This window comes from Hemiscyllium ocellatum, chromosome 5, assembly GCF_020745735.1.
Source record: "Hemiscyllium ocellatum isolate sHemOce1 chromosome 5, sHemOce1.pat.X.cur, whole genome shotgun sequence".
Classification (NCBI taxonomy): domain Eukaryota; kingdom Metazoa; phylum Chordata; class Chondrichthyes; order Orectolobiformes; family Hemiscylliidae; genus Hemiscyllium; species Hemiscyllium ocellatum.
Genome location: NC_083405.1, coordinates 114,827,871 through 114,842,438, shown reverse-complemented (window position 1 = coordinate 114,842,438; position 14,568 = coordinate 114,827,871). Strand labels below are relative to the sequence as shown.

The window sequence follows — 14,568 nt, the reverse complement described above, 5'->3', positions numbered from 1 at the left end:
ATTTGTATTGTTGTATGCATGCGTAATTATAACTATATGTCATTACATCCAATTAGAAAAACCTCTATTTATTTACAGGTTTTTGAGGCATACATCAAAATGGACAGAATGCAGCATCTTTACATCTTTCCCAAGCTTGAGATTTCCTGATGTTAACATACTCTTCATCGTCACAAGATCGCTTCTGGCGATGTCTACCATTCTTGTGACATCAGCATCACATCTACCGCTTTTTAAAAAATCATTTCTCCTAAACAGATTTATCCACTTCTATTGTCGCACTCATTTCTTTTCACGTGTTCCTTATTTCCATTGTTTTGTCATTTTGATCTTCATACTCAATCCATATTCTAAATGTTCAGATGTCACTTCAACTACAGTATTTTGTTGGGTCTCTTCTGTTCTGCAAGTATTGATGTGTCATTGGCATATCGCAAGCTTGCAATGTCCTTGTCCATAACTTTTGACCCAGAAGTAGAGCTGACCTTCCATCTGCTCTGTGTACAGGTTGAATAATTTTGCAACAGAATATTGCCTTGTGGTTCATTGCTCTTCACCTGAAACATAGCTGCTCCTCTATCTTATGATCCAATGTTTGCTATTCGTTTTCAATAAAGGCTCTGAATAAAGCTCACACCTTTACTGTCGGAGTTACATTTCACTACCACTTCAATCAGCTTATGGTGATAAATAGGTCAAATGTTTTAACACACATGTACATTAAAACAAAATCCATCAAGGGATATGGGCATCATTGACTTGGTCAAAATTTCTTGTTAGAAACTAGATGAACTCAAAAAGCAGTGGTATTCTGACACTGCAGCTCACTGTTTACTCTTCCTCAGTCACATGCTCCACGGCCAGCAACTGCATGTACCCTCCATATTCCAGGACCTCCAAGTCCCCATCAGTAAAACGGCATGCAAATTTTCCTCTGCCCTGTGCGTCTGGGGCAACTGACAGGAACAATGCTGGGCAGCTACGGACTGTCAGTGTTGGTTGGGTCATAGCTGGGCTTTAAAATTGGCATTGGCACCTAAAATCCATGGTGATCTCAGCGGTGGCCAGTATTTCCACCTATGCCAAGTGGAAGAATACGACAGCGGGGCACCATAGAGCGTGGTGCATTGGTAATGAGGCAAGTTTGGGTAGACAGCCTGCAAAACTTTGCTTGGGTTTTTAGATTAGATTACTTACAGTGTGGAAACAGGCCCTCCGGCCCAACAAGTCCACACTGACCCGCCGAAGCGCAACCCACCCATACCCCTACATTTACCCCTTACCTAATACTACTGACAATTTAGCATGGCCACTTCACCTGACCCACACATCTTTGGACTGTGGGAGGAAACCGGAGCACCCGGAGGAAACCCACGCAGACACGGGGAGAACGTGCAAACTCCACACAGTCAGTCGCCTGAGTCGGGAATTGAACCCGGGTCTCAAGCGCTGTGAGGCAGCAGTGCTAACCACTGTGCCACTGGAGAGGAACCCTTCATGAAAGCCTGCAAAATTGACAATTAGCTGATTTCTGGTAAAATTCCATCTACGGTCCATGCAGCTGACACTGATAGCTACTGCACCCTGCAAAATTGAGAGAAAATTACTTTTAATAAGCCCACAATGAGTTTAATTGGTCTCATATAAGACTTTGGTGAGTCTCAAGGCCTGTGTGCTCTCTTGCCTTTGGGAAAAGTGGAATGGCCGGAAACAAAAATGCCTTTGACTACATAATCGTGGCCATTTTCTTTTAAAACTAGCTTGCCTCCAATACAGCTTGCTGTGGAGCCAGCAAAATGCAGCTCCACATGTTTCAGTGGGTTTCAAATTGATGTTAATCATGAGAATCTTGCTCTTAAAACTGTCCAAGTGTTGGATGATGGGAAAAAGTGCTTGAAGGGTTCTGGAGTGTGGGCAGTCATATAATGAAATATTATCTAGACCTGTACAAAAAAGAATTAGTTTAGCTTCTTGTAAGGATGGTTACCTCATAAACCTCGTTCCATTTTGGATTGAGATTTTCTTTGATCGTCTTACTTTGGAACATCTGGTTACCAATATAGAGAATGCCATATGGGTCGGATTTTCCTTTCACAAGTCCCTTCATGAACTTGTCCTTCCATTGCAGATCCTGAGCTTCAATGAAGTGTATTCTCAAAAGCCCCTAATAAAAGACGGAACACAATTTGTTAAATATAAAACTTCAGTAACATACACAACCCAGCAGAATAATTACAGAGTACAGTACTTTAAAGAGAGGTTACACTTAAGAAATTTTATTGAAGAATTCCAAGGATATCAGCTATCATGAATCCTTCATCACAGATAACAAATATGTAGATTTTTGATTCTCAGGAAGGAGGCAAGAGATCAAAGAAAGTGATTATATTGGCCAATGTTTGTATCAAGAGCTTTGCACAGAATGATTTTCATACTTTTCCTCTTGCCATTATATTACATACATACGGTTTGACAGTGATCAGCAGAAATTAACAAGTAAGCTATTGCTATTGACCTTGATCTTCTCCTAATCTGTACTTCATGCATTCACTTTGAGGATAGTTCACTCAACAAACAATGCGGCAATCTTAGCTGAACATTCTTTCTCGCCACAATATGCAATAAAAATGCCCCCAAGATCAAATCCGCACAAACCGATGTCTAAAAATCACATATATGGTTCATGCCAAACATTTCTCTAGGCAAGGCAAAAACGTGAGTGTCATGCTCATGGAATCCCATACACAAATCATTATAATTATAGACAAGTTTGCTAAAAGTTTCATTTTGGGAATGTTTAATGGAAGGTAAAATGGAATTTTGAAGGGGATCTTGGAATCTCCTACAAATTCTATTTGACAACAGGTTTAAAATTTACTACAATCCTTTGAGGAAGTAATAAGCAGGATAAAAGGGAGGCAATGGATATAATTTTTTGGGATTTACAGAAGGCGTTTGATAAGGTACCAAACATTAGGATGCTTAAGGTAAGAGCCCAGTGTTGGAGGTACTATATTAGGAGAAAATGAGGACTGCAGATGTTGGAGATCAGAGTCAAGAGTGTGGTCCTGGAAAAGCATAGCAGATCAGGCAGCATCTGAGAAGGAGAACTGACATTTCGGGCAGCATGGATAGAGGACTAGCTAACCTACAGAATACGGAGAATTGGGATAAGGAGGGCAATTTACCTGCATAATCCCTCTGCTGATCCTGTCATTCTTACCACTTGCCCTCCCACCAATTTTTGGCTCATTTGCAAACTTGGCTATAGTACATTCACTTTCCTCAAACAAGTCCTGAATATATATAAAATTAAAGTGGACTTAGCACTGATCCCCATGGCACTCCACTAATTGCCTTCACAAAAACATCCATATATCCATTAGTTGTCCACCACCCTTCATGACTAGACGTGGCAAGACTGCCAAGCTTCGACTTGATCCTTTGGTTGTGAAATCACTTAACTCTATCATTTGCTGCTTCTACTGTTTGGCATGCTAGTCTGGTTTTGTCACTTTACCAGGTTGATACCTCATTTTTAGGTATGCATGGTGTTGCTCCTGGCATGCCCTCCTACACTCCTTATTCAACTAGGGCCGAACGCCTGGCTTAATGGCAATAGTAGAAAATGGGATTTGCCAGGATATGAGGTTGCAAGTTGTGTTGGAATACAAATCAACTGATGATGATGATCCACAGCTTATTTTCAACTTAAAGATGGGACTTCATCTCTTCAAAGACTGTGCAGTGATCTTACCAATTTTGGTAATGGACAGATGCAATCAATCTATTCCTGATGAAGAGCTTTTGCCCAAAATGTCGATTTTCCTGCTCCTAGGATGCTGCCTGACCTGCTGTGCTTTTCCAGCACCACTCTGATTTAAACAGATGCAATCAGTCCATCAGGCAGATTGGTGAGGATGAAGTCAAGTATGTTTCTCCCTATTTTTGGTTCCAGCATCACCTGGAATCTAGTAGCTCCATCCTTTAGGACTCAGTCAGTGGTGGTGCTGTCAAGATACTCTTGGTGATGGATATCAAACTTGCCACTTGAATGTCTTCTTGTACCATAGTGCAATTGTCAATCCTTGGATAAGCGCATGGATGATGATGGGGTAGTGTAGGGGGATGGGCTCAGATGAGTTTCTCAGGTCAGTGCAACATTGAGGGCTGAAGGGCCTATTCTGCGCTGTATTGTTAGCGAGTTTTGAGAAGATTTGTGTATGAGGTTGAGGTTCTGGATGTAGGTTTGCTCGCTGAGCTGGAAGGTTTATTTTCAGATGTTTCATCACCATACTAGGTAACATCTTCAGTGAGCCTCCGAATGAAGCACTGGTGGTGTAGCCCGCTTTCTATTCATGTGTTTGGGTTTCTTTGGGTTGGTGATGTCATTTCCTGTTCTTTTTCTCAGGGGGTGGTTAATGGGGTCCAAGTTAATGTGTTTGTTGATAGAGTTCCAGTTGGAATGCCATGCTTCAAGGAATTCTCATGTGTGTCTGTTTGGCTTGTCCTAGGATGGATGTGTTGTCCCAGTCGAAGATGTATCCTTCCTTACCTGAATATAGGGATACTAGTGAGAGAGGGTTATGTCGTTTTGTGGCTAGTTGATGTTCATGTAACCTGGTGGCTAGTTTTCTGCTAGCTTGCCCAATGTAGTGTTTGTTACAGTTCTTGTACGGTATTTTTGTAAATGACGTTAGGTTTGTTTATCCTTATATACAGATAAGGAAGAACACTACTTCAACTGGGACAACACATCCATCCCAGGACAAGCCAAACAGAGACGTGCACAAGAATTCCTTGAAGCATGGCATTCCAAACAGAACTCTATCAACAAACACTTTGACTTGGACACCATTTATCACCCCCTGAGATAAACAACAGGAAATGACATCACAATCGGAAGTGACATCACAATAGGAAGTGACATCAACTCAAAGAAACCCAAAAACACAAACAGAAAACAGGAATCATCAGGAGTGCTTTGTCCGGAGGCTCACTGAAGAGGTTACTAGTAAGGTGATGAAATGTCTGAAAATGAACCTTCCAGCTCAGCGAGCTGTATTGTTCTATGTTCGCCTACACAGAATATATTCTGTCCCATTATCAAGTGCTGTTCAACATTGAGGAACACAAATCCATCAGCTGAAGCGGTTTAACCTGACACCATGAGACTTCATCAGATCCAGAGTAAAGACTCTGAGCACAGCTCCCTTCCAACAGTATACTACTGTCCTTCCACCTCACTGGGTCTGTCCTGCCAGTGGGATGGGGCACACCCAGGGATGGTGATTGTTGTATCCCAGATATTTTGTGTAAGGAGAGTACGACTACATCAAGCTTTTTTTTGTCTAATCTGTGAGCCAGCTCTTCCAATTCTGGCACTAGCCCCACATGTTAGTAAGGAGGAGTTTGCAGGGTTGACAGGACTATTGCTGTTAAGGATACCTTAGTTGATGCCAGATGGTCTATCCATTTACTACTATTTTCCTTAGCACATGGTACAAACTGAATGAAATAGTCTAGCAAGGCAGAGGACATTTGAGTCAGATTGCTGTGGATGGCTGTTTATTAGTGAATTAGAACAGTCTTCCCAACAATTGGCAACGGTTTTCAAAATGTTCCCAATATTTACCATATTGTATATTTTTTTCCTTTCAATCTGATGTTATCCTTACCTTCCCTGGGTAACTATGGTTGGTTACTGAATGAACACTACACTTTTGAAACACTGTCATGCTTTAAAACTAAAGTTTTGTTTGCCCTCACATTCTGATTAATAGATCCCATGACAGTGTTTCAATGAAAAATAGGAGAGTTAATCCATTCAATACCCCTCAATCAACCTTACAAAATCAGATTATTTGGTCGTTATCCATTATTGAAGGCAAACTGCCTTCTGTGCTTCCCACATTACCATGGTGCCTACACTTCAAAAGCATTTCATTAGCTGTAAAAAAAACTTTGGAAAATCCTGTGGTCATGAAAGACAAAATGCAAATCTTATTATCAAAATAGAAAGTCCCAGGTGTGTCATTTCAAGCTTCCAAAGGCCTGAAAAAAATGAGAGAGAGTCAAGTCTGTGATCCATTTCGACTATCTCAATGAATTTTGTATCATCCACTTTTTAATGTAAATATCTCAAACGAAATATCCTTGTTTGTCCAATAAAAAGATACAAATTACCAAAAGAAACCCATAATTTGTTTTGAGATTTTCCAATGGGCTCCTGGGGGAACCAAATGTTCACACCCAAGAGTAAACCCTGATAGACTGCAATGCCTTCCACATGAGATGCAATACACAAGTTTAGGCAAACCACTCTTAACTCCATTCATGAAATCAAATGATATTTTCACATTCTGCTACATTTCCAAAGCTCTGCACCACCACACTTTCGCCCAAGCAATTAATATTCATAAGTTTTCCTCATTGTTAACTGTATAGAAGGCCTTTTGGCTCATCATGCCTATTCTAACTCTGCTAGAACAATTGTCCTAACCAGTCAACACACCGAGACTTACTTTTGGTACAGGAAAACGCAGTTCAGCCAGATGCACCTCATCAACCAGTGGTACTGTGATCCGATTGGGCAAAACCAGATAGTTGGAAATAATGTCAAGGATGATCGTATCTGACATGCCACTGAAGAAAAATGGAAATGTTAAACTTCCAACAAGATACAAAATACATGCATTATTCCATTCAGAACACACTTGAAATTCATAATGATATTACCACAAGAAATTACAAATTCAAAACAATGAAAAGTCATCTGTATTCTGCACTCTCTTCTGCTACCCGAGTGTAGTTTGTATGGTAAGAGCTGCCTGTATAGCAAGCAAAACAACACTTTTCACTCTACCTCGGTACATGTGACAACAATAAAATCAAATCAATCTGGAAAACTGACCAGAATTTTAATACTTTATGCACTAAATATGCAACAGACACCTTTAACATCGACGAATTGCACAGCCCCATATTCAAGAATGATGCCTGATTCTGTGCTATATCAGGAACTTGCATACTTCTAGACCTTTCAGATGCCTAGACAGTGAACTTTTCTTTTGTTTGAAATTAGAGGCCAGTAGACAGTACAAGCAGGACAAAGTCAATGGAAGCCAGATTGTCCAGGTGCCCGTAGTTGCACAATGAGAAACTAAGTTTTTTTTATGACCACACTATACTCATCTGCCCTTAGACAGGAAAAGGATAAGAGAAGATACAAAACAAGTTTACAAAATCATGAGCGATTGTTCAGAATAGATGGAAAGCAACTATTCCCAGTCATGAGAGTATAGAGAACCAAAAGACAGTCTTAAAGTATTTTAAGAAAAAAGCAAACGTGAGGTAAAGAAAAGTCCTTTTCAATGATGGATAGTTAGGATCTGGAATGCACTGCCTGGAAGTGTGTTGGAGGCAGGCTCAATTTTCTTAGGGACATTAGTAAATTGTTTAAAATGAAAAAAATGTGCAGATTATGGGGTAAAGGCAAGAGAGTGGCACCAAGACATAATGGCTGAAAATGTGTTGCTGGAAAAGCGCAGCAGGTCAGGCAGCATCCAAGGAACAGGAAATTTGACGTTTCGGGCATAAGCCCTTCATCAGGAATGAGGAAAAAGTGTGTCCAGCAGGCGAAGATAAAAGGTAGGGAGGAGGGACTTGGGGGAGGGGCATTGGAGAGGTGATAGGTGGAAGGAGGTCAAGGTGAGGGTGATAGGCCAGAGTGGGGTGGGGGCGGAGAGGTCAGGAAGAAGATTGCAGGTTAGTAGGGCGGTGCTGAGTTCGAGGGAATCGACTGAGACAAGGTGGGGAGAGGGGAAATGAGGAAACTGGAGAAATCGGAGTTCATCCCTTGTGGTTGGAGGGTTCCCAGGCGGAAGATGAGGCGCTCTTCCTCCAACCGTTGTGTTGTTATGGTCTGGCGATGGAGCTGTCCAAGGACCTGCATGTCCTTGGTGAAGTGGGAGGGGGAGTTAAAGTGTTGAGCCACGGGGTGGTTGAGTTGGTTGGTCTGGGTGTCTCAGATGTCCTCTCTGAAACGTTCCACAAGTAGGCAGCCTGTCTCTCCAATATAGAGGAGGCCACATCGGGTGCAGCGGATGCAATAGATGATGTGTGTGGAGGTGCAGGTGAATTTGTGGCGGATATGGAAGGATCCTTTGGGGCCTTGGAGAGAAGTAAGGGAGGAGGTGTGAGCACAAGTTTTGCATTTCTTGCGGTTGCAGGGGAAGGTGCAAGGAGTGGAGGCTGGGTTGGTGGGAGGTGTGGACCTGACGAGGGAGTCAAGGAGGGAGTGGTCTTTTCAGAACACTGATAGGGGAGGGGAGAGAAATATATCCCTGGTGGTGGGGTCCGTTTGGAGGTGGCGGAAATGACGGCGGATGATACGCTGCAAATGGAGGTTGGTGGGGTGGTAGGTGAGAACCAGTGGGGTTCTGTCCTGGTGGCGGTTGGAGGAGCGGGGCTCAAGGGCGGAGGAGCAGGGAGTGGAGGAGATGCGGTGGAGGGCATCGTCGATCATGCCTGGGGAGAATCTGCAGTCTTTGAAGAAGGCGGCCATCTGGGCTGTACGATATTGGAACTGGTCCTCCTGGGAGCAGATGTGGCGGAGACGAAGGAATTTAACCTACCAAGACATAATTGGCCAATCAACTTCCATCTGCCCCACAACAATTCTATGATTTCTTTTAGCTTTCCAGCAACCCCCTATTAAGCTTGCTGAAAGCTGGCTTCTTCACATTCCAACTTTAACTGGTTTGTTTACTTTAAGCTCCTGTGACCAAACAGCAATTAAACTCACGATGGCCTAAACCTCTGATAACATGGCAAGTAGAACGTGTGCTCTTAAAGATCTGGTTTTAAGTTCCACTTGTCATAGACATGTCAGAATATATCCAAACAAGTTGATTAAAAATAAAACAGCTCAAAGCAGATTTCTTTCCTAATTCAAGTTGCAAGTCCAAAAATACATAAGATACTTTTAATGGAGGAGAATAAAAAAGGGAGGGTTCAGACTGGAGGTCAATGGTAGGTCCACAAGCACAAGGGTGGGAATAGGAGTTGGTGCAAATTAAGACACAAACACATTTGGATGATGTCAAGTTTGATGAACATAGCCAGCCAGGAATGCACTGAACTATCAAGGCTTGAAGTGACAAGCGTCTATTATAGTAGATGAGACAAGTTGAGTGATGATATGGAGATGAAAATACATGGTCTTGTGACTATAAATACAAGACAAGAAGTTCATCTCAGGATCAAATTTGGCACAAAAGGTTGCAAACATTCGAACGTATATTAGCTTAATTTCGGATTGTTGTCAGAGAGTGCGATGAAGTATTTAGTGAGAGGCTAGTAACTGGAAAGGAGTTTGAAAAAGGTGGCTTCAGTCATTTTGTTGGTTGGGAATTCTTGCTCATCCAATGCTGAACAACAGAGAATGTCAGCCTTGAGACTTAAGTCAGTGATATTTGTGCCACCAAGTTTGAGAATTGCAAGCCCAAGATTCACTCCAGGCCTTGAGCACATAAAATCAGTACTGGGCACCATCAAGTACAGGTAAAAAATAGTGAGGCACCTTCAAATGGATGTTGCTCATGGAAAGTATCTGGACAAAACTTAAAGGGTTAAGAATGGATCCTTGGGGGAACATTGGAGATAATAGTGTAGGAGCAAGAACAGAAGCCATTGCAAGTGAATGTCTGATTACAATTGGACAGCTGAGAATGGAACCAGTGGTCCCCCCCTAGCTGGATGACACCAGATAAGTGCAGGAGAAAGGTGATATGATCAACTATGTCAAAGGCTGTGAACAAGTTGAGAAAGATGAGGAAGTGGTTTCAGAATGGTCCTCCACCATACGCACCCACACCATCCTTGACATACTACATTTATCTATTTCACAAATTCTGAAGTGATACTTTGCAGTAGTCAGCGCACAGTGACTGAATATTTTGTTTCTCACTATTATGATATTCACTATCACACTTGGTATTAGATCAACATTTTAACATTGAATCAAAGAACCTAATGTACCAGCTAGCTAGAACACCTTCAACTGATCCCTAAACAGAAATATACACAGACACATCTTTAATAGTCTAGATTAGAGTGGTGCTGAAAAAGCACAGCAGGTCAGGAATGAAGGGCTTTTGCCCAAAACGTCGATTTTCCTGCAGGAAGATCGACATTTTGGGCAAAGGCCCTTCATTCCTGACCTGCTTTGCTTTTCCAGTACCACTCTAATCTAGACTCTGATTTCCAGCATCTGCAGTCCTCACTTTTGCCACATCTGTACTAGTGTTAAGACATGGGGTAAACCCTCCTGCTAAATTTAAAAGCAACACCACAGAAAAGACTTTTCCTATACAGTAATCTGTAAAAATTTGACTGGCCAAGAATTATTTAGTTCTAACCTGTTACCTTCCCTTCTATACGACTAGTCCAATAAAACTCCCAATTAAGATTTACAAAACAACACTTCTTATTTCAAAACCGGGCAGCTGTAGGTTCTTGTCTTCAGATCTTTCTGTGTCTTCTTTTCTCCTGGTTAGGAATTTCTGCATCACAGGTTACTGATCAAAATGGTACTTTTAAGAGAGAGCTATTTTTCAATCAATCAGTCTGGTACATGCTGGGCTTGGCAGTTCTCCTCCAACTGTTCAATTTTCCCCCGGTCTTATACCCCAGAGCATCGGATTGTGCTATTGGCCTTTAAATATTGTCAATATACTCAATTCAAACTTGATTAGAAATTGGCATTTTTCGGTGTATAATTTAAACTGATTGGCCAAATTCGAATGTTTTTGTCTCCAGACCACTCAGTGAGTGTTAGATTAGATTAGGTTACTTACAGTGTGGAAACAGGCCCTTCAGCCCAACAAATCCACACCGACCTGCCGAAGCGCAACCCACCCATACCCCTACATTTACCCCTTACCTAACACTACGGGCAATTTAGCATGGCCAATTCACCTGACCTGCACATCTTTGGACTGTGGGAGGAAACCGGAGCACCCGGAGGAAACCCACGCAGACACGGGGAGAACGTGCAAACTCCACACAGTCAGTCAGTCACCTGAGTCGGGAACTGTTGTTTGTTCTTAATCAAAATATTGCTTTGTAAATTCTCCAGCACTCTGTGTACTTGTCAAGTCCTTCACTTTCTTAAAAGTTCATCCATATCTTCATAACACTGGATGAATGGTAGCATTTGAATTAAAACAGCCAGCAAGTGCACCAGAAACCTATATGGAGCCCCTTGGAGAATTTTACTTCTTTTGTCACTATCAGTAACCATGTAGGTTGCTGCAACTGAAATGTCATTCTCTTAACTTTATTCTGATTTATACTGAGTATCACAATGGATAATGTCTAATAGAATACAGAGTTGAAATTATATGCTTTTACGAAGTGAACACTATTTGAACTCGTAATTTGAGACCAGTTAGAGTGCCACTAATCAGACGCCCAAAATAATTCTGATCTGCCATGACACAGCAGAAATTTGCTGATGATCAAGTTATTCAGAAAGCTAAATTATAGCTCAAAGCTAAAGCAGGAAAAATAAAGTTTATTGCTACAGATATTTTAAGAACTGCTTTGCCCTGATCCCTAATTATAAGCAAATCAAACAAATGTAGCTGTATTAAACATCCCAACATAACTCATATCATTCTTAATTTGCTGAACTGTGTAATGTTCAGGATGTTGTAACAGGATGTTCAAGAGGAGCTTGAAAACAATGAAGAGGCTATCAGAGTACAACAAATAAACAAGGTTAATAACAGAAAAATCAGGAAAATGATTTGAATGAAGGCCGTAAAAAATTTACTAAATTAGTCAGGAGGTGAGCTTAATAAGTGAAAGATTTTGGTTGCACCCAAACCTCTCGATCCACTTTTAGATAAAGGGTTGAAGAAAGAATAAATTTAAAAATTATCAAATTCAATGAGATAGTTCATCTTATGCAACAATTGCTGGCAGCCAGACCTCTGAACAAGAAACTCTGGGTTCAAGTCCCATGCCAAGATTTGACAGCCACGGAAAGCGCATTTATTACCATAAGACATCGATGCAAACATGGGCCATTTAGCCCATAGAGTTTGCTCTACGATTCACCATCATTGCTGAACTGATAATTCTCATTTCCACTTCTTCCCTCACAATTCTCAATTTCCCTATCAATTAAAAATCTGTCCATGTCAGCCTTCAATATGTTTGATGATCCAGCAAGTGTGCAACCAGCAAGAGTGTGCAATTGCCGGGAGTTGAGCTGAGTGAGGGGGTTTAGGCAAGTGGGGCAGGGAGGCACTGCTGTATTTGTTCCAACCATTTCTGCAAGGCTGCTGGTTAGATCTAACAGTGGGCCGAGGTGAATACCACGTTTTGTTGAGAAGAACGAGCAGCAGCAAGGTAAGCCTAAAATGGGTAATGGAAGGACCATCGGGTAACGAGGGGGAGAATAGAGCCCCTCAAAAATCAGCAAGGCAACATACATGTGGAGCCACAGGAGATGAGGGAAGATACTAAATGAGTATTTTGCATCAGAGTGGACTGTGGAGAAGGACATGGAAGATAAAAAACGCAGGGAAATATATGGTGACATCTTGAAAAATGTCCAAATGACAGAAGAGGTGCTGGATGTCTTGAAATGCATAAAGGTAGATAAATCCCCAGGACCTGATCAGGTGTACCCCAGAATTCTGTGGGAAGCTAGAGAAAGGATTGCTGGGCCTCTTGCTGAGATATTTGTATCATCAATTGCCATAGGTGAGGTGCCGGAAGACTGGAGGTTGGCTAACATAGTGCCACTGTTTAAGAAAGGTGGTAAGGACAAGACAGGGAACTACAGACCAGTGAGCCTGATGTATGTGATGGGCAAGTTGTTGGAAGGAATCCTGAGGGACAGGATTTACATATATTTGGAAACGCAAGGACTGATTATGGATAGTGCCTTTGTGCGCGGGAGGTCATGTCTCACAAACATGATTGAATTTTGTGAAGTAATAACAAAAAGGACTGATGAGGGCAGAGCAGTATATGTGATCTACATAATCTAGTAATATGTTCAACAAGGTTCCCCATGGGAGACTGGTTAGCAAGGTTAGATCTCATGGAATACAGAACTGGCTTGAAGGTAAAGATTAGATTAGATTAGATTACTTACAGTGTGGAAACATTCCCTTCAGCCCAACAAGTCCACACCGACCCACCGAAGCGCAGCCCACCCATTCCCCTACATTTACCCCTTTACCTAACACTACGGGCAATTTAGCATGGCCAATTCACCTAACCTGCACATCTTTGGACTGTGGGAGGAAACCGGAGCACCCGGAGGAAACCCATGCAGACACGGGGAGAATGTGCAAACTCCTGAGTCAGGAATTGAACCCCGGTCTCTGGCGCTGTGAGGCAGCAGTGCTAACCACGTTTGTCAGTGGCAGAAATGTCAGATGATGCAATGCATCCGGAGGTTGGTAGGATGGAAGGTGACGACTAGGTGGGGTCCTGTCCTTATTGGACCTACCAGAGATCCACAAAAGTCTGACTACCCTGGCCGACCCATTATCTCAGCCTGATCCTGCCCCACCTAGGGTGTGGGAGTCCAGAACTAGAGAGCATAGGTTTAGGGTGATGGGGTAAGATATAAAAGTGACCTGAAGCCAACTTTTTCACGCAGAGGGTGGTGCGTATATGGAATGAGCAGCCAGAGGAAGTGGTGGAGGCTGGTACAATTACAGCAATTAAAAGACATCTGGATGGGTATATGAATAGGAAGGGTTTGAAGGGATATGGCCAAGTGCTGGCAAATGGGACTAGATTAGGTTAGGATATCTGATCAAGATAATATTCCTGATGAAGGGCTTTTGCCCAAAAAGTCGATTTCGCTGCTCATTGGATGCTGCCTGAACTGCTGTGCTCTTCCAGCACCACTGATCCAGAATAGGATATCTGATGACATGGACGAATTGCACCAAAGGGTCTGTTTCCATGCTGTACTTCTCTATGACTATGTTCTATCTTATCAAACAACTTCTGAAAGCCCAAATATATGTACTGCTTTCCCTTTATCTATCCAGCTTGTATCTCAAAATATTCTACTGCACTTGTCAGATTCAATTTTCTCTTCATGATGTCACGATGATTCTGCTTGATCATTCTTTGTATTTCAAAATGCTCTGCTGCTACACCTTAGCATATAACAGACTTTAACATATTCCCAATAACAGGTGTTAAGCTAACTGGCCTATACCATACCCATTCCCTTCCCTTTTCTGTCCCCTTCCCTTGCTAAACAACAGTGTTACATTGGAAGATTTCCAATCGTTTGAGACTTTTTCAGAATCAACGGATTCTGGGAAGATGACTATGTGTGCATCCACCATCTCTGCAGATACTTACTTTAATATCCTAATATGGATCTCATCAAGTTCAGAAGATTTATCAGTCTTTAGCTCCATTAGTTTTCCCAAACAATTTTTCTCTAATAATGGTTACTGTATTTATTTTTTCTCTTCCTTTTGTCCTGGCTCATTTTTTACATGGCCAAATAAGTTCCCT

The 14,568-nt window shown here is 42.0% G+C and overlaps 1 protein-coding gene across 2 annotated transcripts in view; it reads right to left on the bottom strand.

Moving 5' to 3' along the window:
• The window catches only part of LOC132815831 (extended synaptotagmin-2-A-like), a 219,472-nt gene that overhangs the window by 41,431 nt on the left and 163,473 nt on the right, over positions 1–14,568 (bottom strand). For both annotated transcript variants that reach the window (XM_060825118.1, XM_060825119.1), the window contains exons 8-9: positions 6,525–6,645; positions 1,988–2,164 (exon numbers count right to left, since the gene is read on the bottom strand). In XM_060825118.1, coding sequence (XP_060681101.1) covers positions 1,988–2,164; positions 6,525–6,645 — 298 coding nt within the window. The remainder of the gene's footprint in view (positions 1–1,987; positions 2,165–6,524; positions 6,646–14,568) is intronic.